The sequence below is a fragment of the Hyperolius riggenbachi genome, chromosome 3 (assembly GCF_040937935.1).
Source record: "Hyperolius riggenbachi isolate aHypRig1 chromosome 3, aHypRig1.pri, whole genome shotgun sequence".
Taxonomy (NCBI): Eukaryota; Metazoa; Chordata; class Amphibia; order Anura; family Hyperoliidae; genus Hyperolius; species Hyperolius riggenbachi.
The window spans coordinates 281,505,032-281,530,100 of NC_090648.1; the positions used below are offsets into that span (position 1 = coordinate 281,505,032).

At 39.4% G+C, this 25,069-nt stretch overlaps 1 protein-coding gene across 1 annotated transcript in view; it reads left to right on the forward strand.

Moving 5' to 3' along the window:
* Window positions 1-25,069, forward strand: part of CADPS2 (calcium dependent secretion activator 2) — a 506,020-nt gene that overhangs the window by 334,835 nt on the left and 146,116 nt on the right. The window contains exon 17 of the mRNA XM_068276393.1: window positions 20,190-20,293. Coding sequence (XP_068132494.1) covers window positions 20,190-20,293 — 104 coding nt within the window. The remainder of the gene's footprint in view (window positions 1-20,189; window positions 20,294-25,069) is intronic.

Below are 25,069 nucleotides of genomic sequence, written 5' to 3' on the forward strand. Positions count from 1 at the left end.
GCTATTTAGTCACACCATCTACATAATAATCAATTACTGTATACTCAATTCAGTAGTCCATCACTGCTCATACTGTCGATGGTTGTTAAAGAAAGCGTATGGCCGGGGAGTCAGGGTTTCATTCCGTTGCGGAGTTGGAGCCTGAGAAATGGCTACCACCACACATCCAAGGAAGGCAGCAGACATGGCATGTAAGTCCCGAGGTAGTGACAAAAAATAACAATACAAGAGGACTTTCGAGGCCCTGCTATATATGACACTGATCGACTTTACTACCTTTAACAAGAATCTGTTATGGAGGGCAAGTCTGCCATCTATTCAAGTGAAAGGTATGCACTGACTGCCAGGTATAATACAATGTGCAGTCACAGATGCAGTGAAAGGTATGCAGTGACTGGTATTACAATACAATGTGCCGCTGTCACACAGGTGCAGTTAACCGGTATGCTCGGAGTGGTATATTACACAGTGTGCGGTCACACAGGTACTGTGAACAATTATGCAATGACTGGTATTACATATGTGCACCTGTCACACACAGACAGGTACCGGACAGGCACAGTGACACTGCGTGCGCTCACATAGGTAGGTGGGTGCACTGAAGTGAACAACAGGTAGTAGGTGTATGCAGTGATGGGTATTACAATGTGCACCTGTCACACACACAGGTAGTCACTGAATGTGCTGGGCCTGGCAGTGGCACACACAGTAGGAATTACAGAGGCTGTCTATGCAACACAAGTGTCAGTGGGACACACACACACACACACACACACACACACACACACACACACACACACACACACACACACACACACACACACACACACACACGATCACAAGAACAAGATTAGCTCTCAAAAGAACTGTTGAGGGGTGTTTTTTTTTTAGCAATAAGAATCAGCAAGGAGTAAGCTAACAAGCCTACAAGAGCCTAACTAAGCTTTCCCTATCAGAGTCTGCAGCAGTTTTTCCTTCTCTAATTAATGCAGGCACACGAGTGAGTCCAATGCCTGACACTGCCTGCCTTTTATAAGTGGGGGTGGGGCTCCAGGAGGGAGTGTAGCCCAATTGGCTACAGTGTGCCTGCTGACTGTGATGTAGAGGGTCAAAGTTGACCCTCATTATGCACTATGGGGGCGAACCGAACTTGTGCATTACATATGGGTGCATTACATATGCTATGTATGTAAAATGTGAACGATTGTTGTTAAAAGTGCCCTTAACATATACATATCTTCTCAATTTGTAAAATTTTTGTTTACCTTGAATCAACTGGAAAGCACAATATCTCTTGGGGTTGTTTCACACTGCATCCAATTTTATTTATTCTGCAATCCATTTCCGATTGCTTGTGTATCCCAAAATGCAAGGATAGCGGATGCATAATAGAAATTTCACATTCACATCAGTGGTATATGATTGCAACGTGATTTTGCCCAATTGCAAATGTCTGTCATGCTACATTTTTAAGCATACGTGCTCATGTAGCATGTATAGGAGGGCAGGAAAATCTCATGGCAATATTTTTGAGGTTATGTGATTTTCTTGTGATCCCGAAATCCAAAATATTTTTTCTTGCGTCGCAAATTGGCAAATGCAATTGCACCATGCAACCTGTCTAAATACACACTAATCTCATCATCGTTTGTAGAGGAAATCAAAATCACAGTGGACGGTCGCGATTTTCAGTGTGAAACAGTCCTAAAATGCAAGGTCAACTACATTAGATCTACTGTTGCTATGATGGCTTGTGGACATAACAGGTTTTGCAGCCTAAGGATCTTATTCTTTTTAAAATGCATTTCTTGAAATGTGATTTGTATGTTCCTGTAGTGATATTTCCCTAATTTTGCTTATCTTTCCTCTGGGGCATTAAACCCTCTGGCATTCAGGTTTCTTATCAGATGTCTATATTTCAATTTACTATTTTCTTCTCCTCAGTCCCTCCTTTCTAGCCAAATATAAGGAAAAAGGGAAAAACTAAAATGTGTTAAAATAAGGGAATAGTGGGGAGGAGAGGGATGGCAAGCTCAAAGGTCAAGGGAACCCCTCCTTCTATCTCTGGAATGAGATGTAATTTCACTTCCATGCATTACCCCAATTTTTTGCTTTCTACTAAGACAAATGATCAACTTCCAGTACTTTTCTTTCTATATTTGGAAGAAGGTGTGTCTCATAAGAAAACACTACTTCATTTTACTTCATTCTAATAAGTTATGATTAAAGAGAATCTGTATTGTTAAAATCACACAAAAGTAAACATACCAGTATGTTAGGGGACATCTCCTATTCCCCTCTGTCACAATTTTGCCGCTCCCCGCCGCATTAAAAATTGTCAAAAACAGTTTTAAAAAGTTTGTTTATAAACAAACAAAATGGCCACCAAAACAGGAAGTAGATTGATGTACAGTATGTCCACACATAGAAAATACATCCATACACAAGCAGGCTGTATACAGCTTTCCTTTTGAGTCTCAAAAGATCATTTGTGCGTTTACCTTCTGTCCCCTGCTTCTCTCATGCACTGAAGTGACAGGCTTCCTGCAGACAGCTCTGCCTGTGCCTGTGTTTGTAATTCCTCAGTATGTGTCAGCCAGCTACTTTCACAGCCTAACAGAGGAGGATTTTTATCCAGCTCTCTTCTATCACTGATAAGCGATGCTGCTGGCTTATGTAAATAAAACACACACTGGAGTGTGCAGAGAGGGGCCTGGAGGGGTGTGCATAAACAGACCAGCATGGAAGAGTTGGCAGCCTTCCAGACACAGGCCGACAAGTCTGACAGGGGAAAGATGCATTGATTTATTACAGAGACAGTGATAGTAGAAAGTGCTGCAGTAAGGCAGAGCACATTAGAACAGCTTTAGAAACTTGTAGGATGGTAGAAAAAACGTTGTAATTTTTGGTACAGAGTCTCTTTAAATATTATATCTCTTATGTCCGTATATTGGGTCAATCATAGGTAAGTTGTTTTTTTTTGTTTTTTTTTATCCACCATTCCTCCATCCTCGAGTATGTCAAAGGAGATATCCAGAAATAATTTTTATTTATAATTTATTACAATTTCCTAATACCTTTACAACTGATGTGACATACCAATTCTAAAAATTCCAGTAAAGTACAAATTATAAACTGTTTAGTACCCAATCTTCCTTGAGTGCTGCTGTGATAAATAACTTGTGGAGAAGTGTACAAATTGGTTGGGCACTGTACTATAGCAGGGCCACAGTGTCCATTAACTAGCTGTATTGTACTACCAACATAGAAAGCTGTCATTCAGAGGAGGTAATGTATGCTTTAGTATGTATTTATTTAAGGTGCCCATTAACAATACAATTAAGAGCATGATTGACCTTCCAATTGATTAGACTGGATAGTGCTGGATTTTGCCAATCTATGACAAATTATCAATCTATCAGTCGTTTCCTTCTAAGCACAAATGTATTGATCGTTTCATCGATCAATTAGGTTGTGATACTGTTTCTGTGAAAATTTGCAGAACCACCTGAAGTTAGAGGAAATTCTCTTTCTCATCTCTACTCAGAGATTGTGACCTGGTGGCCACTGGGCAGCAAAGTAGACTGCCGCTCGCTACGGGTGGCAGTCCATCATCCCTTGTGGGGTGCTCTGTAAAAGACCTGTGGTCACTTCAACTTCATGCTCTGAGAGAGCCCAGGCCTACCACTGGTGCCAGAACCAACAGGGTCCTGACAGTTGTATAGAGAAATGAGGACAGGGAGGGGGTAACACAACAAGGACTTCACAGCTGTAAGTACTATATATTTTAATCAAAAGAAGAAAATGCTAGTTTTCAGGTAAGGCCCCCAAGAAACCTTGTCCAAGTTGTTCTTGCTACATATCTAGCATGATTGACATTTGAAATGACCAAAAGTATTGTAGCAATCAATGCCACAATATCATTATACTCTCAGAAACCTGTACATTTCTAGAAGTTTCTCCTGCTTAATAAAATAACTTATTTTCTGTTTTTTAAACTTTCACGTTTTTGGTTTACTTTTCACAGTTAATTCATACATCTCTAAAACACTCATTTTTCATAACAATTCCCTATTCTCTTTCTCTTTTTTAGCACATCATTAATTTACATTCTTGGTATCTGCTACCAGACAGTTATGTCCTTTTAGCTCTGCTTCTCTACCTCTAGAAGGAGGTCCCAGACAATATGTTCTTGCATCCAATTAACCTCTGCCTTTTCAGTTATGCTTCTTAGGTTAAAGATTGCACTTGCACTAGAATTTGTTTTTCCAGTAACTTATTATTCTAATTGTCTAGTCAGGAATTGACTAAATTGACTAAAGTGAGAAAACAAGTACAGTATGCTGGTGGAGTGTCAACTTAATAGACAGTATTAACTCTGTCACTGTCATACGCAATGCCATATATCCTCTTTATTAGAGATAAATAAGCTGACCTTAATCGCACTGTGGGTTTACCTGCCACAAATTTATGCAAATGCGCTGGCTAATTGTCAAGTTTTTATGCATAGTGAACTTTTTTTTATGAATATTGAAAAGACAGCTTCACCCCTTCCCCTCAAATGCCTTCTAGAACATCAAAAGTATGCAAGAGAACTGTGAAACTCTAACACATATTTTGGGACATAACTTATAATTGTTGTACAATAGCAAAACCTTGATGTGAATTCAGAATTTGACCACATGCTGTATCAGTATGGAGTACTGAAATGTAAGTGCTTCAGCTTGGGGATGAGTAGGCACACTCTGAAGAATCTGACCCATCATCCCAGCATGCTTGCATTATGGCAGGGATGTCAAAGTCGGTCCTTCATGGCCGAGGTCCTCACACATGTTTGGCACAGCTCAATTTAATTGAAGGGATTGAATCAGTTAAAGGGAACCTCAACTTAGATGGATATGGATGTTTCCTTTTAAACAATACCAGTTGCTTGTCAGTCCTGCTGATCTCTTTGGCTGCAGCAGTGACTGAATCACACACCTGAAACAAGCATGCAGCTAATCCAATCTGACTTCAGTCAGAGCACCTGATCTGCATGCTTGTTGAGGGGCTGTGGCTAAAAGTATTAGAGACACAGGATCGGCAGGAGAGTCGGGCAACTGGTATTATTTTAAGGCTGCTTCCACACAGGGACGTTACAGGCGCACAGTAGTGCAGCCTGTAACGCTCCCCCAACGCACAGCAATGTAACACAAGTGGGCTGTTCACACTGCCCACATTGCATTACATGTAACGCTGAACGTTCTTCAGAAAGTGCAGCATACTACAGCGTTACAGTGGCTTAAGCCGCTTTAGACTGTCTGCACATGCTCAGTAATGTTGGGGAGGAGCGGAGAGCGGCCAGGCACATGGCTAATTAATATTCACTGCACGTTGTGACGTGCAGTGTTTACTTCCTGGAGCGGCCGCTCTGTTCGGCGATTGGCCGGCGGGACCACGTGATGCCGTATGTGTCCAAGAGTACGCATCACGGCATCACGGACGCCAGAGTGAGCTGCAAAACGCGGCTCACTCTGACATCCACATCGAAGAGCACCAGGCGTCGAGTTAGGTGCACGTTATGCGACCTTAACGTGGCACCTAACGCAAAGTCTTAGTGTGCAAGTAGCCTAAAAGGAAAAATCCATATCCTTCGAATTTTAGGGAAAACAAAAGTTTGCTTTCTTAAAACAGAAAGAATTTGCGATAATTCAGGTTGGAGTGAGCTTAAGATGTCTCCCAGTGCATCACTGCTGAATATATGCAAATTAAACATTGTTGCCCTTAGAAGCTAAACGCACCTCCAGAACCGCTGAAATGCAATGATGTGTCAACTTGTTAATTTGTACAGAGCCATAATAATCCAACATGCATACAGACTGTTTCGGATTTTTTGATCCTCATCAGTGCATGGCATGTATTCATTTGGCTCTATGGAGTAGGGCTTGTAACACCGAGAGGTACAGACTAACCAGCAAGCTCATGGTGAACCAGAACTCATTGGAGTGTGTGAGGGGCTACAATGGTCCTAAAAGCCCCCTTACTAAAATACTAAAGAAAACAAAAGTTTGCTTTCTTAAAACAGAAAGAATTTGCGATAATTCAGGTTGGAGTGAGCTTGAGATGTCTCCCAGTGCATCACTGCTGAATATATGCAAATTAACCATTGTTGCCCTTAGAGTACTCAGGAAGTACGGTGAGCAGACGGACAACAAAGACCAGTTGCTGGATCGTCAGAGGAAGAAGGTTAATGCGACAGAGCGTGCCAATCCCGTCTAATCTGCTCCCGTTAGCATACGCAGGAAGTACGGTGAGCAGACTGACAATAGAGATTGGTCGCGCAGCTGCCGACAATATGTAATGGGACAATCACTCACCAATCCCATATAACTAGGCCGTTGTAGCCCCTCACACACTCCAATGAGTTCTGGTTCACCATGAGCTTGCTGGTTAGTCTGTATTTCTCATTTTAGGTTCTCTTTAAGGTTTGTTTCACCAAGTAGAACACATTTCTACATTTCTCCGTCCATCCTAAACACTGGCTTGGATATGGCCCTTGAGGACTTGAGATCGACACCTGTGCGCGCTAGGCCATTGTTGTCACTTCTCCCTATACTCCTGGGTAAATGGGAACACATTCTAAGGGAGATTGTGTCTACATCCAGAATACAACCATGTGCTATATCACTGGGAGTTGATTGGTGGGATATGTGAGTTTGTCAACATTGGGGTGATTGTCAAACCTTGAACAATCTGGCAGTTCAACCCAGCTTGGGCAGTATTGAGCTGTTATGACTTCTAATTATCCCTGGTAGATTAACTGAATCAGATGTAAAGGTTGCACTCAAATGCATATCCTTATAGAAACGTGAGTCATAAAAATTATAAAATTACAAATTATTAAATTACCTCATGTTAACCCTCCTAAACCCACTCCTAACTTGACTGTAGCCGATACCTTTCATGATGTTCATTGCCTGATAATTAGGTCTAGTGCTGTGTAGAAATAACAAATAGCCTATGCTACGCTGAGAATGGGCTATAGAGTAGCACATTCCTGGTAAGATGGCAAACACATTTCTACTGCTCAATTTTATTACAATTTCACCTGAAATGCCTATTTTCCACATTTACTTTGTCAGCTTATGATGATGATGATGATGATGATGATGATCTTTGAAGGCACTGGACTACATGATCTAAAATCTCTGCTCTACCCCCAACACTTCTGTTTTGTAGTCAGCACTCTTTCACTGCTTCACTGGCTAGCTGTAGTCCTCTCCACAAATACAGCCAGATTGCCCTACTTTCTGCATTGAAGCATCTGCTCTCCATTTTCTATTACTAAGGGCATACAAATAATTCACAGTAAGGGCTTATATGAACCAACCAGACAACAGTCAGTTTATTAAATTGTTACATTGTACAATTGCAGTCTTAAAGTATGCTAGCAGCCTCATCCTGGCCACGCAAATTAAGATGTGATATTTAACCTCCTTGGCGGTTAATTTTTTCTGCAAAAATTGCAGAATTCCAATTTTTTTTTTTTTTTTTTTTAAGTTTCATGTAAAGCTACCAGAGTGGTAGCTACATGAAACACCACTAGAGGGCGCATGTGGCCCTCTAGTCCGATCGCCGCCGGCAACAATAGCAAACAGGGGAACGCGTATACAACGCGTTCCCCTGTTTGGCTTCTCCTGTCGCCATGGCGACGATCGGGATGACGTCATGGACGTCAGCCGACGTCCTGACGTCAGGGACACACGATCCAGCCCATAGCGCTTCCCGGAACTCATTGATCCGGGCAGCGCAGGGCTCTGGCGGGGGGGGGGGGGCCTCTTCAGCCGCTGCGTGCGGCCGATCGCCGCAGAGCGGCGGCGATCAAGCTGTGCGCGCGGCTAGCAAAGTGCTGGCTGCGCGCACAGCAATTTACAAAATGAAAATCGCCCCACCAGGGGCTGAGATCTCCCCCTGCGCGGCATAGCCCGAGCTCAGCTCGGGCTTACCGCCAGGGAGGTTAATAAGCTGAGACAATTCATCTCTTTCCCCTCCCCAAAACCATCCTTCCCCTCCCACTCTTACTCTCTCTTCTTCATTTGAAAAGTGCAAATGCACATCTATATTCAACTAAAGTTCCTTGCTTGCAATTTGTGAAGAAAAGCTCCATCCTCCCAGGTTCTGAAAATAATTATCCAGGGAATTGCTAATATCAAAACTGAGGAGATGGTTGAGTTGCTGAGGTCATGGCTAATTCCAGTCGGCCTAGGGTGCCTTTGAGTTTTTCGGTTGCATACCGGGAGGTATATTTGAAAGGGCTTACTAGCACATGTAAGTCACGATTGGACATGGTTTGTAGCAGATATGGTTTCCAGCGTTTGAAGAAGGGTTTCGTTAATTTTTTGTTGTGTGTGTATAGGCCTCCAATTTATCCAGCAGCATAATATATTTCAATTCTTCTTTCAAGTCCCAGACAGTAGGTGTTGCGGGATAAATCCATCTATTATAGATTGCCTTGCGAGCTGCTAACAAACAAATATGTACTAAATCTGGGATTTGTTTTGGGGGATTGGTTGGGTCCGGAGAGTGGAATAAAAGTATCTTTGGGTCTTTGGTTAGTGTACATTTTCTTAGCTTATTGACAAATTTGATGACTACATCCCAATATTTTTGAATACATGGACAAAACCATATGCAATGTATCATATTAGCTCTCTGCAATAAACATTTAGGGCAATGATTTAAATAAACTGGACACGGGCTACGGTACACTATAAATATTTATTTCCTTTAATCAATACCAGTTGCCTGGCAGTCTTGCTGATCTCTTTGGCTGCAGTAATATCTGAATCACACACCTGTAACAAACATGTACCTAATCTTATCAGATTTTTATCAAACGCCTTATCTGAAATGACAAAATGTTGCCACAAATATCTCATTCCAACTGCAAATCATATGTAATCGTGTCATATTATATGGCTATAATGGTGTAGGGGGCAGTGTTAGCATGTTCTACAACAAGCTAGCATTAATTCAGCGGCCAATGAATTCTAGGTTGTGGCAGTAAATGTATATGGTGTTAGTGTATCTGGATCATATCACAGTGATCCAAAACACAGCGTTCTATACAACACTGTGAGACTGTTTTTCTAAAACTTCTCCTGTAATCCCTACCTCTTGAAGCTCATCAAGAGAATGCCAAGAGTGTGCAAAGCAGCAATCAAAGCAAAAGGTGGCTACTTTGAAGAACCTAGAATATGACATGTTTTCTGCTGCTTCACACTTTTTGGTTATGTACTATACTTCCACATGTGTTAATTCATAGTTTGGATGCCTTCAGTGTGAATTTACAATGCTCATAGTCATGAAAATAAAGAAAACTTTTTGAATGAGGTGTGTCCAAACTTTTGGTCTGTACTGTAGGAGGGAACTTGTTTTCCTGGAGAAAACCCACACAATCACAAGTTGAACATACAAACCCAATACACATAGGGCTTGATTCACAAAAGGGTGCTAACTTAATTAGCAAGCCTAAAAGCCCCTTAGCACGCCTAAAGCCCTTTAGGATGCGCAAAGTTTCACGCGCAAAGTTTAGCACTGCGCGGTGCGTGCGAAACATCGCACCGGGTGCGCCTAAACCACTTTGGGTGCACCCGGTGTAACGTTTTAGGCACCCCCAGTGTGACGTTTGCTAAACTTTGCACGCAATCAAAAAAAGCTTTGGGCGTGCTAACTGCTTAGCACCCTAGTTAGCACGCCCAAAGCTTTTAGGCGTGCTAACTGGGTTAGCACCCTTTTGTGAATAGAGCGAATAGTGTGTTGGCTGGTATGTGAACCCAGAATGATGAAGATTGCTGCTGGCGAGTCTAACATCTTGAGCTCTTCTTTCAAGCAGAACATAAATGTACATTAGGACTAGGAGCACACTTGACTGCACAATATTGCAGGCAGTTTTTCCAACACTGTGCAATTGCATTTTAATTTGCATTTTCCACACCCGATTTTTCTTTTTTTGTTTATTAATTTTTGTTTTGCAATAAAATACAATAGAGTTAGGAATGTGCATCACATGGGAGGAAAAAAGCAGATGCTGCCTGATTTTTATTTTTATTTTGCAGCAGAAAAAAAGTGATAGGAACATGAATAACTTCAAACAAAATCCTAAATTGCAAGTGGCCCTTTAACTTCCTTTACATGTGCGTCGGCGCTTATTTTCCGTTATATGGAAAATCCCCTGCAATTCTATTAAGTGTGCTCTCTCTGCCTGATAGTATGTGCACACAGTCACACACCAAAAATAACTACTAGCACTATGTATGACTTAACTGATTAGCATTTACAAAGAGATGTTATTTCCTGCAAAAGAGGGCCCTCAAGTTCTTAAATATTAGGTGTTAAATACTTTTATCAATATTTGCCACTGTATAAAATGTGAAAAAGTATCTATTTCAATACTTGATTCATTATTTTATTTGTACCTGTATGTTTATATGTTGACCCTCATTGTAACATAGCAATTTGGGTTGAAAAAAGACATGCGTCCATCGATTTCAACCAAATGCCTATATATAGTAGTAATTTCCCTTTGCATTCCAATCCATTTGCATTCCTGTATGTTGCGTCTCACATCTGTTAGTCACAGAAATGTCCTCTGTTAATACAGAATCATTCTTGGAACTGGCAATATTTAACTTTGATTGTCATTTCTATAGTGCATGGTTCTAATCATAGAAGATGAAATGCTAAAAATATACATGACATTGTGTGGTAGACCTTGGGAAAAATTCATATTTCTGACTGGAAAAGCTGCTCTCACCTGTTATGCTGGTGGCAAAATATGTCAAAGCAGCGATAAATAAAATATATATATATATATATATATATATATATATATATATATATATATATATATATATATATATATATATATACACAGTGGAGGAAATAATTATTTGACCCCTCACTGATTTTGTAAGTTTGTCCAATGACAAAGAAATGAAAAGTCTCAGAACAGTATCATTTCAATGGTAGGTTTATTTTAACAGTGGCAGATAGCACATCAAAAGGAAAATCGAAAAAATAACCTTAAATAAAAGATAGCAACTGATTTGCATTTTATTGAGTGAAATAAGTTTTTGAACCCCTACCAACCATTAAGAGTTCTGGCTCCCACAGAGTGGTTAGACACTTCTACTCAATTAGTCACTCTCATTAAGGACACCTGTCTTAACTAGTCACCTGTATAAAAGACACCTGTCCACAGAATCAATCAATCAAGCAGACTCCAAACTCTCCAACATGGGAAAGACCAAAGAGCTGTCCAAGGATGTCAGAGACAAAATTGTAGACCTGCACAAGGCTGGAATGGGCTACAAAACCATTAGCAAGAAGCTGGGAGAGAAGGTGACAACTGTTGGTGCGATTGTTCGAAAATGGAAGGAGCACAAAATGACCATCAATCGACCTCGCTCTGGGGCTCCACGCAAGATCTCACCTCGTGGGGTGTCAATGGTTCTGAGAAAGGTGAAAAAGCATCCTAGAACTACACGGGAGGAGTTAGTGAATGACCTCAAATTAGCAGGGACCACAGTCACCAAGAAAACCATTGGAAACACATTACACCGCAATGAATTAAAATCCTGCAGGGCTCACAAGGTCCCCCTGCTCAAGAAGGCACATGTGCAGGCCCGTCTGAAGTTTGCCAATGAACACCTGAATGATTCTGTGAGTGACTGGGAGAAGGTGCTGTGGTCTGATGAGACCAAAATAGAGCTCTTTAGCATTAACTCAACTCGCTGTGTTTGGAGGAAGAAAAATGCTGCCTATGACCCCCAAAACACCGTCCCCACCGTCAAGCATGGGGGTGGAAACAATTTGCTTTGGGGGTGTTTTTCTGCTAAGGGCACAGGACAACTTAATCGCATTATCGGGAAAATGGACGGAGCCATGTATCGTGAAATCCTGAACGACAACCTCCTTCCCTCTGCCAGGAAACTGAACATGGGTCGTGGATGGGTGTTCCAGCACGACAATGACCCAAAACATACAGCAAAGGCAACAAAGGAGTGGCTCAAGAAGAAGCACATTAAGGTCATGGAGTGGCCTAGTCGGTCTCCGGACCTTAATCCAATAGAAAACCTATGGAGGGAGCTCAAGCTCAGAGTTGCACAGAGACAGCCTCGAAACCTTAGGGATTTAGAGATGATCTGCAATGAGGAGTGGACCAACATTCCTCCTAAAATGTGTGCAAACTTGGTCATCAATTACAAGAAGCGTTTGACCTCTGTGCTTGCAAACAAGGGTTTTTCCACTAAGTATTAAGTCTTTTATTGTTAGAGGGTTCAAAAACTTATTTCACTCAATGAAATGCAAATCAGTTGCTATCTTTTATTTAAGGTTATTTTTTTGATTTTCCTTTTGATGTGCTATCTGCCACTGTTAAAATAAACCTACCATTAAAATGATACTGTTCTGAGACTTTTCATTTCTTTGTCATTGGACAAACTTACAAAATCAGTGAGGGGTCAAATAATTATTTCCTCCACTATATATATATATATATATATATATATATATATATATATATATATATATATATATATATATATATATATATATATATATATATATATATATATATATAGTGGCTGGATAGTGTAATGGTTAAGGGCTCTGCCTCTGATGTAGGAGTCCTGGGTTCAAATCCTGGCTCTTCCTACTCAGTAAGCTAGCACCTATTCAGTAAGGAGTTCATTGGGCAAGTCTCCCTAACACTGCTACTGCCTACTGAGTGTGCTCTAGTGGCTGCCTCGCAAGCGCTTTGAGTCCGACAAGAAAGGCGCTATACAAAAAAAGGAATTATTATTATTATTATATATATTCTACTGCTCAAGGACTCCTGCTTATTTACTTTGATTGCATTTATATGTTTAGATTTATGTTTGCATTTTGTATTGTTCGACAGGTGTTACTATGGAGAAAATATCTCCAGTATTTAGGAATAGAATCAGTTATTGTTGTTGTAACACTCCCACACATTGGGCAATTCACTTTAATGTCTCTTATAGAGGGTCACTTTCTCAGTCCAGGGTCAATTTTGGCAGAAGCCAATTAACCTACTAAGATGTTTTTGGAATGTAGAATCAATCTGTAGCACCTGAAGAACAGCCAGTCAAATGCAGAGGCTGCAATCAGATGCTATGGAGATTGCATTAGTTCCCCTTATCAACCCATGAGATTTTAGTTTGCTTGACTTGATCATGAAAGGATAAAATCAGGTCCGCTGCTGTGAGTTTCTGAACTCTGCAAAAATAGTACAGTTTGCACTATTTATTAAACAACCCTTTATATTTGTCAGAACCTCAAATTATCAATAACGTTTTAAGGGATAGCTAACAACATTTTTGCAGTTTACCACAGTCTGTTTCAGGAAGGCATTGTTTAGGGAAGCAGAAATGTCCTGCAGAGTGGATGAGCAGGCAAAAAAGAGAGAATAATGATCTTAACCACTTCACAACGGAGGGGTTTTACCCCTGAAGCACCAGCGCAATTTGTACATTGCAGCGCTGCTTCCATTCATTTTTTACTGTGATATGATTGGTTATTGGGGACTGGGGTCCCCATAACCAATCATTGCACTGCAGAGCGGGGGAGTGTGCGCGCGCGCGCGGGTCGCGGGGGCGCGCGATCGCGCGCTACACGTTTGTTTACATTAATGTGTTATCAATGGAGACTGCTTCTGTTTGAAGCAGCCTCCATTGTGTCCGCAATCGGCGCGTCTAATTGGATTTAGGAACGCTTGTTCCTAACATCCAATTAGTCACCTGCTGTGCTGGCTGGCTGGAGTGTGCGCGCGAGGTCCCCGCCCACTCCCAGCCAGTAAACAAATAAGTGCGCCTTTCTCCGTCCCTGGGGGTGAAGCAGTGCGCAGAGGGACGGAGAAATTTAGCACTGGGGGGTCTATTATTACTATCATTTATCATTAGAAGCATATGAAATATGGCAAATATGCATTTAGATTTTATGGGTGCTCAACCAACAACCCCATCTGCTACTATAGCGTCACTTCACTGTTGCGAAAGTTTGGGCAACCTTGTTAATCGTCATGATTTTCCTGTATAAATCATTGGTTGTTATGATAAAAAATGTCAGTTAAATAAATCATATAGGAGACACACACTGTGATATTTGAGAAGTTAAATTAAGTTTATTGGATTTACAGAAAGTGTGCAATAATTGTTTAAACAAAATTAGGCAGGTGTATAAATTTGGGCACCACAAAAAAGAAATTAAATCAATATTAAGTAGATTCTCCAGAAATTACAGCATCTAAACACTTCCTGTAGGTTCCAATGAGAGTATGGATTCTGGTTGAAGGTATTTTAGACCATTCCTCTTTACTTCGTTCAGGTTTGATGGCTTCTGAGCATGGACAGCTCTCTTTAACTCACACCACAGATTTTCATTCATATTCAGGCCTGGGGACTGAGATGGCCATACCAGAACGTTGTACTTGTTCCTCTGCATGAATGCCTTAGTGGATTTTGAGCCGTGTTTAGGGTCATTGTCTTGTTGAAAGATCCAGCCCCGGTGCAGCTTCAGCTTTGTCTCTGATTCCCGGACATTGGTCTCCAGAATCTGCTGATACTGAGTGGAATCCATGCGTCCCTCAACTTTGACAAGTTTCCAGTCCCTACACTGGCCACACAGCCCCACAGCATGATGGAACCACCACCATAATTTTACTGTAGGTAGCAGGTGTTTTTCTTGGAATGTTGTGGTGTTTTTCCTCCATGCATAACGCCCCTTGTTATGCCCAAATAACTCAATTTTCGTTTCATCAGTCCACAGCACCTTATTCCAAAATGAAGCTGGCTTGTCCAAATGTGCTTTACCATACCTCAAGCTGCTCGGTTTGTGCTGTGGGTGGAGAAAAGGCTTCCTCTGCATCACTCCAGCATACAGCATCTCCTTGTGTAAAGTGCGCCGAATGGTTGAACGATGCACAGTGACTTCATCTGCAGCAAGATGATGTTGTATGTCTTTGGTGCTGGTCTGTGAGTTGACTCTGACTGTTCTCACCATTCGTCGCTTCTGCTTATCCGAAATTTTTCTTGGGCTGCCACTTCGAGAACTTGAACTGAGCCTGTGGTCTTTCATTTCCTCAATATGTTCCTAACTGGAAACAGACAGCTGAAATCTCTGAGACAGCTTTCTGTATCCTTCCCCTAAACCATGATGTTGATCAATCTTTGTCTTCAGGTCATTTGAGAGTTATTTTGAGACCCCCATGTTGCTACTCTTCAGAGAAAATTAAGAGGGAAACTTACAATTGACCCCCCCCCCTTAAATACTCTTTCCTATAATTGGATTCACCTGTGTATGTAGGTCAGGGGTCACTGAGCTTACCAACCCAATTTGAGTCCCAATAATTGGTTCTAAAGGTTTTGGAATCAATAAAATTACAAATTTATGCACCTCCCTATTTTTATTTAAACAATTATTGCAAACGTTCTGTAAATCCAATAAACTTCATTTCACTTCTCAAATATCACTTTGTGTGTCTCCTGTATGATATATTTAACTGACATTTTGTATTGTAACAACCAATGATTTATACAGGAAAATCATGACAATTAACAATGTTGCCCAAACTTTCGCATCCGACTGTAAGGGCTCTTTCACACTACAGGCAGCAGTAAAAGGCTAAAACGCTGCGTTTTGGCTGCTGGCGTTTTTAAGGCGTTTTAACGCCACTACATAGTATCAATTGTAATGAGAAATGCCGCGGTCAGCCCGAAAAAAAGCTCCTGGGAGCTTCAAAACGCAATGCTCCAAAACACAGCGTTAAGTGTAAAAGGTAAAATGATAGTCTATGGACTTTCATTTTACCTAAGAAAAACGCCAACTTCGGCCGTGGCGTTAAAACACTGAAAAAGCCCTCTGGTGTGAAAGGGCCCTTAGTGTGTAGCTTGAGAATGATGACTTATAACTTGGAGCTATCTATTCTCTGTATTACATTCCTTTTTTTAACCACTTTATTCTATAACTTATTGGAAAACATGACAAAAGTAGATCCTTTGATATTCGTATACATGGTTTCACATATTTAAATAACATGGCATACCATTGTAGCCTAGTATTACAGCTACTGTAAGTGAATACTTATTTAGTAGGAACCGGTCAGATAGCCTGGAACCTAGTGTTGTGTACTACAAGTAGTAGGTAGCTACTTGTAATCAAAATTTAAATTAGACAGCACTGCCTGCGGCAGAGTGGGGGTTAACTTGCCCATGCCGATGCCCTAGCTGATGCACTCTACTCGCATTCCACGTCACATTTCACCTAACTCCTATGATTCCTCCTTTAACCCGGAAGTAGGAAACATGGGAGTGAAGTGGCACACGAGCACATCGGCTAAGGTGGTGGCATTGGTAAGTTAACCCCCTCTGCCACAGGCAGCACCGTCTAATTTAAATTTTGATTACGAGTAGCTACCTACTCGTAGTTACAGTGCACAACACTAGTCACATTAAATACAGTTGTGTTTAACATTATTCAACCCCCACAGAAATTGCGTGTTTTGGCCAGTTTGACATTGATTTTGATCATTTCAGTCATCTTGTTTACAATTAAATCAAAGAGGCACTTGTAAGTCAGACAAATATAACATCACATTTATAATGAAATAACCACAAATGTCTTTTCTGTGCTTACATCATTATCAGTTTTATTCAACCCCCAAGTGACATTTATTCTTACTACTTAGTACAACATCCTTTTCCAGTTATAACAGCTTTTAAACGTGAAGCATAGCTTGACACAAGTGTCTTGCAGCGGTCTACGGGTATCTTAGCCCATTCTTCATGGGCAAAAGCCTCCAGTTCAGTCACATTCTTAGGCTTGCACGCTGCAACTGCTTTTTTTTAAGTCCCACCAGAGGTTCTCAATCGGATTTAAGTCTGGTGACTGCGATGGCCACTCCAAAATGGTCCAGCCTTTAATCTGCAACCATGCTCTAGTGGACTTGGAGGTACGCTTGGGATCATTGTCCTGTTGAAAGGTCCAACGTCTCCCAAGCCTCGGGTTTGTGATGGACTGCATCACATTTTCCTCCAATATCTCCATGATGATCAATGTCAAACTGGCCAAAACACTCAATTTCAGTGGGGGTTGATTAATTTTGAACACAACTGTAGCTACGAAACGTGCATTAGGCTGCACTTTGTATTTATACACTCACATGATTGCGAAAAATTGCTTTATGGATGTTCACGTACCTGATTTTTATCATATTGAAATAAATGTTAGATTTTATTCATACTTGATAGACTCTCACTGGCCTGTAAACCCTAAACTTGAATAAAATTGATAATGATGTGAGCACAGAAAAGACTTTTTTTTTTTTTTACATTTAAATTTTTATTTATATCTACAGAATTTTCATACATAAAAAATGACCACAATTCAAGTTATATATAAACTCCATCCAACTTACAAATACAGTGGTTTACATTGGCCATTATATACTGTAAATTGCACTATACAAAACAGCCTATTTTCTATTCGCAATAATTCCTTCCTTCTCCGTTATTTTGATTCTAATACTTTTATCTCTCTAATTACACTTTGAAAACAAATAAAAAGAACATGACAAACAAATAACAAAAACAGCAAAAAAATAAAACAAAAACAAAGACAAGTCACTTGTTATTCCCTTTCTTATCCCTCCGAGGTGGTGTATCTTTTCCTGTGTTCCGTAAACTTAGTTAATTATCTTTATTCATCTATCTACCAGGGAAAGTAGACTAAATGTTTAAAATAGGTTAACTATTCTTATCATTATTACTTCTAGGAAGAAAAAATTCTGCGTATCTTTCATTTTCCTTAAACTCTAGCCACCTTCTCCATTTTACATAATATGGCTCACTTCATAGCCTTTCTGGCCGGGCCAATAAGGACGACGAATCAAAGTTATAAATTTGAAATCTTGGTTAATAGTAAAATCAAAATTAAACATGGTATTTCTGTATTATATAGATTGTTAATAAATTCTGTGTACCTAGATAACCCTAAATATATGGTGGAATGGGAGATAGAAATGGGGATACCCGGCTCAGACAGGCAAAAGACTGCAGCCTTAGGATTAACACTTACATCCTCTCTTGGATCACCTATCCAAGAAACTAATTTTAAGCTGCTTAAATGTATATGACTCCGGACAAGATACATGAGATATATTCAGAAAGCTCAGATGAATGCAGAAAAGACATTTGTGGTTATTTCATTATAAATGTGATGTTATATTTGTCTGACTTACAAGTGCCTCTTTGATTTAATTGTAAACAAGATGACTGAAATGATCAAAATCAATGTCAAACTGGCCAAAACACTCAATTTCAGTGGGGGTTGAATAATTTTGAACACAACTGTACATAATTCAAAAACAATAAGAACAAATCAAAAATAGAGAAAACACTTACATTTATTTGTTGATATCATGGAGGCATACTTTGATCATCCCTGTTACTGTGTTAATACATTTTGAAAGAAATCTCACTATTTGTTAGGTGTCCCAACTTTACTTATATGTATTTATAATGGTTGAGAAGTTTATCTCACGTATAGCAAAAGAGCTTATTTATTTTTAGTTAGCTTTCCGTTTCTTGTTGTTTTGTATCCATAAATCCAGTCTTCAGTCCTATTATCCATCACTTCCATATTTCATTGTTTGTGCAACTATCTTGTCACTACTCCAAAGCAGCAATACGATATCATCCAAGTACTTGAAAAGCTTGACAGTCAAACCATCTGGCGAGACCCTACAATAGATATCACATTTTAAGTTGTGGTATTTAGCATTATCCTAATCCAAAAAAAATTTATTTAAAAAAAAATCAACATTGGCCTCAATTCACTAAGCTTAACTCCTGTCTTTAATAACTCTTCTGAGCTGTTTTACAGTTACACAATTATATCACCATGGTGATAACTGTAAAACAGCTCAGAAGAGTTATTAAAGACAGGAGTTAAGCTTAGTGAATTGAGGCCAAAGTACAGAAAATTGAAATAATTCAAATTTGGGTAGAAAAAATAAACACTATACAACACCAGTTCCTGATGATTACGTGTGTAGTGGATTAGTTGTGTGTTAGGGTAGTGAATCCGAGTGCACATCAGATATCACAAACAAGATAACAACAATGTAGGAAAAATAAACAGATAGCAGAAAACACTTATAAAGAGTAGTATTGAAAACCGATTTCGGTAAGCATTTTTTTTGTTCAACATGCTGTTAGTATCCAGTTTTTCAAGATACACTTTTGTTGAGGTGCATGTTAAAGCGGAATATAACCCTGCATTTCAACTTTGCTCTAAAACATTATTTACAGTATATTATATGCAACCAGCATTTTTTTTTTAATTAGACCAGCATTGGAAGGGTTACACAGGGCTTTAAAGTTCCTGGAGATTTCTGCAGACGCATCCGAAGCTCAGATAGTTACATTTTGTTTACATAAATGTATCTAAGTGTTGAATGTGACTCATCTCTCTGACTGAGCTGGAGGACAGCCAAAGTGTGTAACATTCAACACTTAGATACATTTATGTAAACAAAATGTAACTATCTGAGCTTCAGATGCGTCTGCAGAAATCTCCAGGAACTTTAAAGCCCTGTGTAACCCTTCCAATGCTGGTCTAGTAAAAAAAAATGCTGGTTGCATATATTATACTGTAAATAATGTTTTAGAGCAAAGTTGAAATGCAGGGTTATATTCCGCTTTAAAGACAAACTTTTTGCTAATGTTTATTCCAAGCATTGCATTAAGTTAACTGAGACCGGAAATACAAAAAGGACAGCGCTCACATGTTCAAAGCAGCAAAATGTCTCTCTTCTCCCTGAGTTTCAATTGATAAGCTAAGAAATGCTGAAGTATGGGCTGTGCAAAGACATTTTATTCATTTATTTTTTATGTGTTTCACATTTGTATAACTGTTAGAGACATTGGAGCCGTATAAATAGTATGGTTTTATTTGTCTTTCTGACATTGTTTTATGGTAGTATGAAGCGATTTTAAATGAAACGTTTAGCTCCATACAAAGTATAAATAATTACTGCCTTTGCTTATAGCTGCTAGTAACTAAATGTCATTTATTTGAGATTTACTCTGTGGCATCAAAGTTAATTTGTGATCTTTTATATCCTTTAGAGTGTATGAATCAGAATGATCCTGCAAGAAAGCTTGATGATGTTATTCATCTTGCCGAGCTCTGTATTGAGGTTCTACAGCAAAATGAGGAACATCATTCAGAGGTATCAAAATAACTTTCTTTTCTGTAAATAAATCAAATAAGTAAAAACTAATGAATAGTAAACAAAAAAATGTCAGGCTGTTTGGAAGGTGTAAACTGTATGCTACTGGAGGAAATCTTGTTACTTGGTGCACACTGAATACTTTACAACATCTGGTTTTACTCACAACATAAATGCGGTTTCTACCTTGCATCTGCCATGTGTGAACAAGTTCTTGAATTTTATGTCATATTGCAGAAACATCTGTCTGTAAAATATTAAAATATATCCCAGGGGAATGTCTCTTCTCAAGAAAAATCACTGGTTTTGACACTTTTTTTCTAGTAGTTTTAAAATCGATGTCGATCAAAAGTTTTAGTTGACTTATGCGGATGCTTCTAAGGAAATCTCATACCAGTGCTTACATTAGCGAATTAATACATTTAAATCTCATCTCTTTGTAAAACAATTTTGGGTAAACTTTTATTACAAGTTAAATTTGTCAGTCTTTATCAAAAAGGCAATGCAAACTGCAGAGACTCGTACCAGCCAATCAGAATCCATTGTTTTTCTAACAGTTAAAGTGAGAATCAACAAAGCTCAGATATGCAAAGCAGGATATTTTTCAATTAATGTAATTTAGGTGTACTGCTCTGGTCACAGTATTTAGTTGAGGCCTAAACATAGGGATATGTTGACGAGCAGTGACAGAATTAGCAGAAACTATTCAAAGCCATACTGAGTATTGCAAACCATTTTCTCCAGTGTGTTTTATCCACTCTGACAGGACATTTTTAGTCATGCTAATATATTTAGAGTCCATTCATGAGGAGTGTTATTTTAGTCCCTAGGACAAAATTTCGGTCACTACAGTTATATTTACATTTAAGTCTAAGTACCTCAACAATAGAGACTTATAGGTGATGTTGAGAACCTAAAGAATTGTGGGTCATAGACACTGCATATGATTCAGAGCAGTATAGCATGCCTCACCATAGATTGGGGTATATTTCCTAAAGATCTGCAAAAGTTGGGTGTACAGAGAGCACATGTGAAGTTTACCAGACCTTATGCAATTTTGCACCCTGGTTAGATCAGCCTTAGGTGTACTTGAACAATCAAACTAGTGAACAAAGGCTTTTTTAGACTTTCTCAGTTTCTTATTGAGAATAGCTTTCATTTTGTGCATTGCCATAGTTCTACTGAGTCTAGGTTTGACCCGTCAAAGTGTACCTGTAGGGGAAAGGAAGAAAAAGTGCCCCTGTGGGCTTCTTTCCTCGGGAGGGGAAAGCCTCTGAATCCTCCAGAGGCTTCACCCATCCTCTTCCACCAGGGTCATTCCAGTGAAAACCTACTTGTTGACAGGCTTGTTCATGCGCAGCATCACGGACCTGCTTGGGCTCTGGCAGAAAAAGATGTGCCCATTTGGGTCTGTGCTACTGCGCATGTGCAAACCATCTGCCGAACAGGTCCATTCTGGTTTAATACAATTTGACAATTCGTCACCCACCATACAATTATTGGTAAAGTTGGTCTGAATTTTCCAACATAGCCAATCTCAAACAATTGAGAAAAACTGGAAAATCAATTAAGTATCTTGATTGAAAGCAAAAAAACTTTTGATTTTTCAGTACAACCGATCTTTTAACCAAATTGTGGTAAAAACTAACAGAAAAATTGTAACGTCTGTGGCCATTTTTAGACTTAAAGCTATACATGGAAAAGCCTTACACCTTCAACAGTGGTTTAAACCATATAAATGCATAAATTTGAGTTAGTTAACATCATCCTCCACAGATTATTTTGGTGGCCTGGATGCGAGTCTCCAGCACTTGTGGAAAAAGTGTGAAAGAAGAGAGAAACTGTTTCCTGAGTATGCTGCAATAGTGACTTTTGTGTCTTTGGCCTCCTCTGTTAGGCTCTGCCTTCTGCATCCTTTACATTTTTTGTACTTTAAAAGTTTACTGATCTACAAAAAGCTACAAGAATACTATTCTGCTTTACAGTGGCACTGGCCATGTGGACTTCAGGGAAAGCGATGACAGTACTTTGGAGCATGACCCCCCAGTAAATGAGTCTCTTGGAGACATACAAAATATGCATAAATAGATTTAAAAAGTGTGAATGCTTGGGTTATTTTTGTGAGGAATTTAAAGCCCCTGGGTCATATGCAATTCACTTTTTCTCCTCCGCTTTCTCCTAGGTGATCATTTTTCATCTTCTCTTAAAATATTTTTTTGCCACTTCACAATTGAAACTGTCAGAATTATTCTGATTATTTTCTTATTTGCTGGGGGTTTAGGATGCATTTTATTGACAAGGTGTGAAAATATCAACTTGGAGAAAACTAAAGAGAAAATGTGAATTGCATATGGACCCCTTGCCCTCCCAATAGAAAGAGTATTCTGTAAGCCAGTACAGTGTCTGTATATGTCCTTTACGTTACACTACGTTTCCAGCCAAGACAATGTTATGCAAACATGCAAATTTTAATTTACTTGAAGGAAATTCATTAACTTAACCCATGTAGCTTTCATCGGGCAAAGGCTTTAGTTGGCTGGATTTATTTCCCTCCCCCAGTTCAGTGGAGATTTACACGGGGAAAGACTTGTTCACTCATCATTATGCTGGGAATACACAATGAGATTTTTCAGCATAATTACTGTCCGATCATTTTTCCGATCGTTTACCATTCACTTCTATGAGAAATCAGAAAAGCGAGCGAAAATAAGATCGGACCTGTCGGAAATTATCTATTGAACCATCTATCTGCCAAAATATCTCATGGTGTATTCACAGCATAACATTTCTTTTTCATGCTTTTATTTTGTTTGTAATCCAATTTTCTGGTCTCATTTAACAAACATTTCTTCCCTGTTTTGCAACACTTTTGTGGACTGCCAAAGGGTAAAGAGGTATGTTATATATATATATTTTAACTGAATTTTACCCAATCTAAACTGAATCAAAACAAACTTAGCATTTTTGACACGTATAATAAATTTGTTCAAGAAAACAAGTTAAATACAATGTCCCAAACTCGCCTTTTACCTAACTGCAACACTGCTTGACCCACTGTAGTGTTCTGTCATACCCAATCTCAATACCCCACTAAAAGCAAGAAACTTTAAACTCTTATGAGGTAACACTTCTTCCCTGTAGCCAGCCAGACCAGACCCTCTGTCAGGCCTAGAACCCACCGAAATCAGCAACCGCTAGCGTTTTGTCTGAGCGCTTTGCAAGCGGATTCATGCGCGTTTTCGGTCGCGTTTTGCAACATTGTATTTTTTTGCTCAGCGGTTGCGTAGCGTTTTGCGTTTCGCGTTTTTATCCCGATTGGTCCTGTGAATTTTCATTTTGTTAGTGTGCTGAACCGCAAAACGCTAGCAAAATCGCTCAGTTTAGGTTTTACTGAGCGTTTCCGCTAGCGTTTCAATACTTTACATTGAAACACTAACGCTCCCAAAATGCTGCACGTCCTGTGGAAGTTGCCCCATCCATTAACATTAGCCCAGCGTTTTGGCAATGTACTAGCGTATCGTAGTGCTGCCAAAAGCGCTCTTGTGGGTTCCAGCCCTAATTTCAAGATGCATTTCCATTTAAAATATGCAGAACAGAAGTTTGTCTTCTAAAGGCTAGGTGCACACATTGCTGTGCGTGAAAGGGCGAGTTTTCTATCATGTACTTTTTTTTTTGTGTGGACGTTTTTGGTGCACTTGCGTTAGCGTTTCTTTCCGCATATGCGATTTTCTACCATTTTGCAGTCGTTTTTATGCGTTTGCGCAAATGCGTTTTGTATGTGTTTTCTAAGCATTTTTCAATTGTGTTTTATGCAAATTACTAGGAAGACAATAGAAAGCGGAAATACATCAGAAAACAAATTAAAAAAAAAGCATAGAAAAACGCATGAAAAAAAACATACCATTGCGTTACCATTGACTTTCAATTTGAGCGGTTTTTGATGCGTTTTTGAAAAATATGCAACAAAACCAGCGTTTTTAAAACCGCATGTTTGAAAACGCATAAAAAACACATATTCAGTTTTTTATGTGTTTTTTGATGCGACCCATTGACTTCCATTAACGGCAAAAACACTGTGTTTTCCGCAACGTTAACGTTTCTGCTATGTATGGTCCTAGCCTAAAACAGAAGGTATTTGCTATTATTTAAGTTGGAGTGAACTTCTGTTTTAACCCTTTCCCTGACAGCCGATTTGTATTAAACACCAACATCTACTGCTCAGTAGTTTGTAGACATTTTGCACTCATTAGGTTTACTTAGGATTTTTTTACGAAAAAAAACCTACATGAAATAGGACATATTATATATTGTTTTTTTCCGTAATGAATTGGGCTTGAACACTGAAACTAAATTTTGTACTTTTTATGGAGACGTAACAACATTTTTGAGTGAAATATGTAAAACAAAAAGAGTTAAAATAAAATAAAATATTTTTCTGTTGTGTATTTGTTTAACCACTTGAGGACCACAGATGTATACTCCCTTAGTGACCAGGTGATTTTTTACAATTCAACACTTCGCAGCTTTAAAGGTTTATTGCATGGCCATACAACTTATCGCCCAAATGAATTTTACCCTCTTTTCTTGTCACAGATCAGGTTTTCTTTTGGTGCTGTTTGATTGCTGCTGTGATTTTTAGTACTGTCACCTGTACAGCGCTGTGGGAGATCGCAGCTCTTTATATTAAAATATCCCCCGTATATCGGTAAAACAGCCTGCCAGCTCACGATCATGGAGCCCTGCAGTGTTTATTTGCGGGCGCTCGTGCAAGCTCCT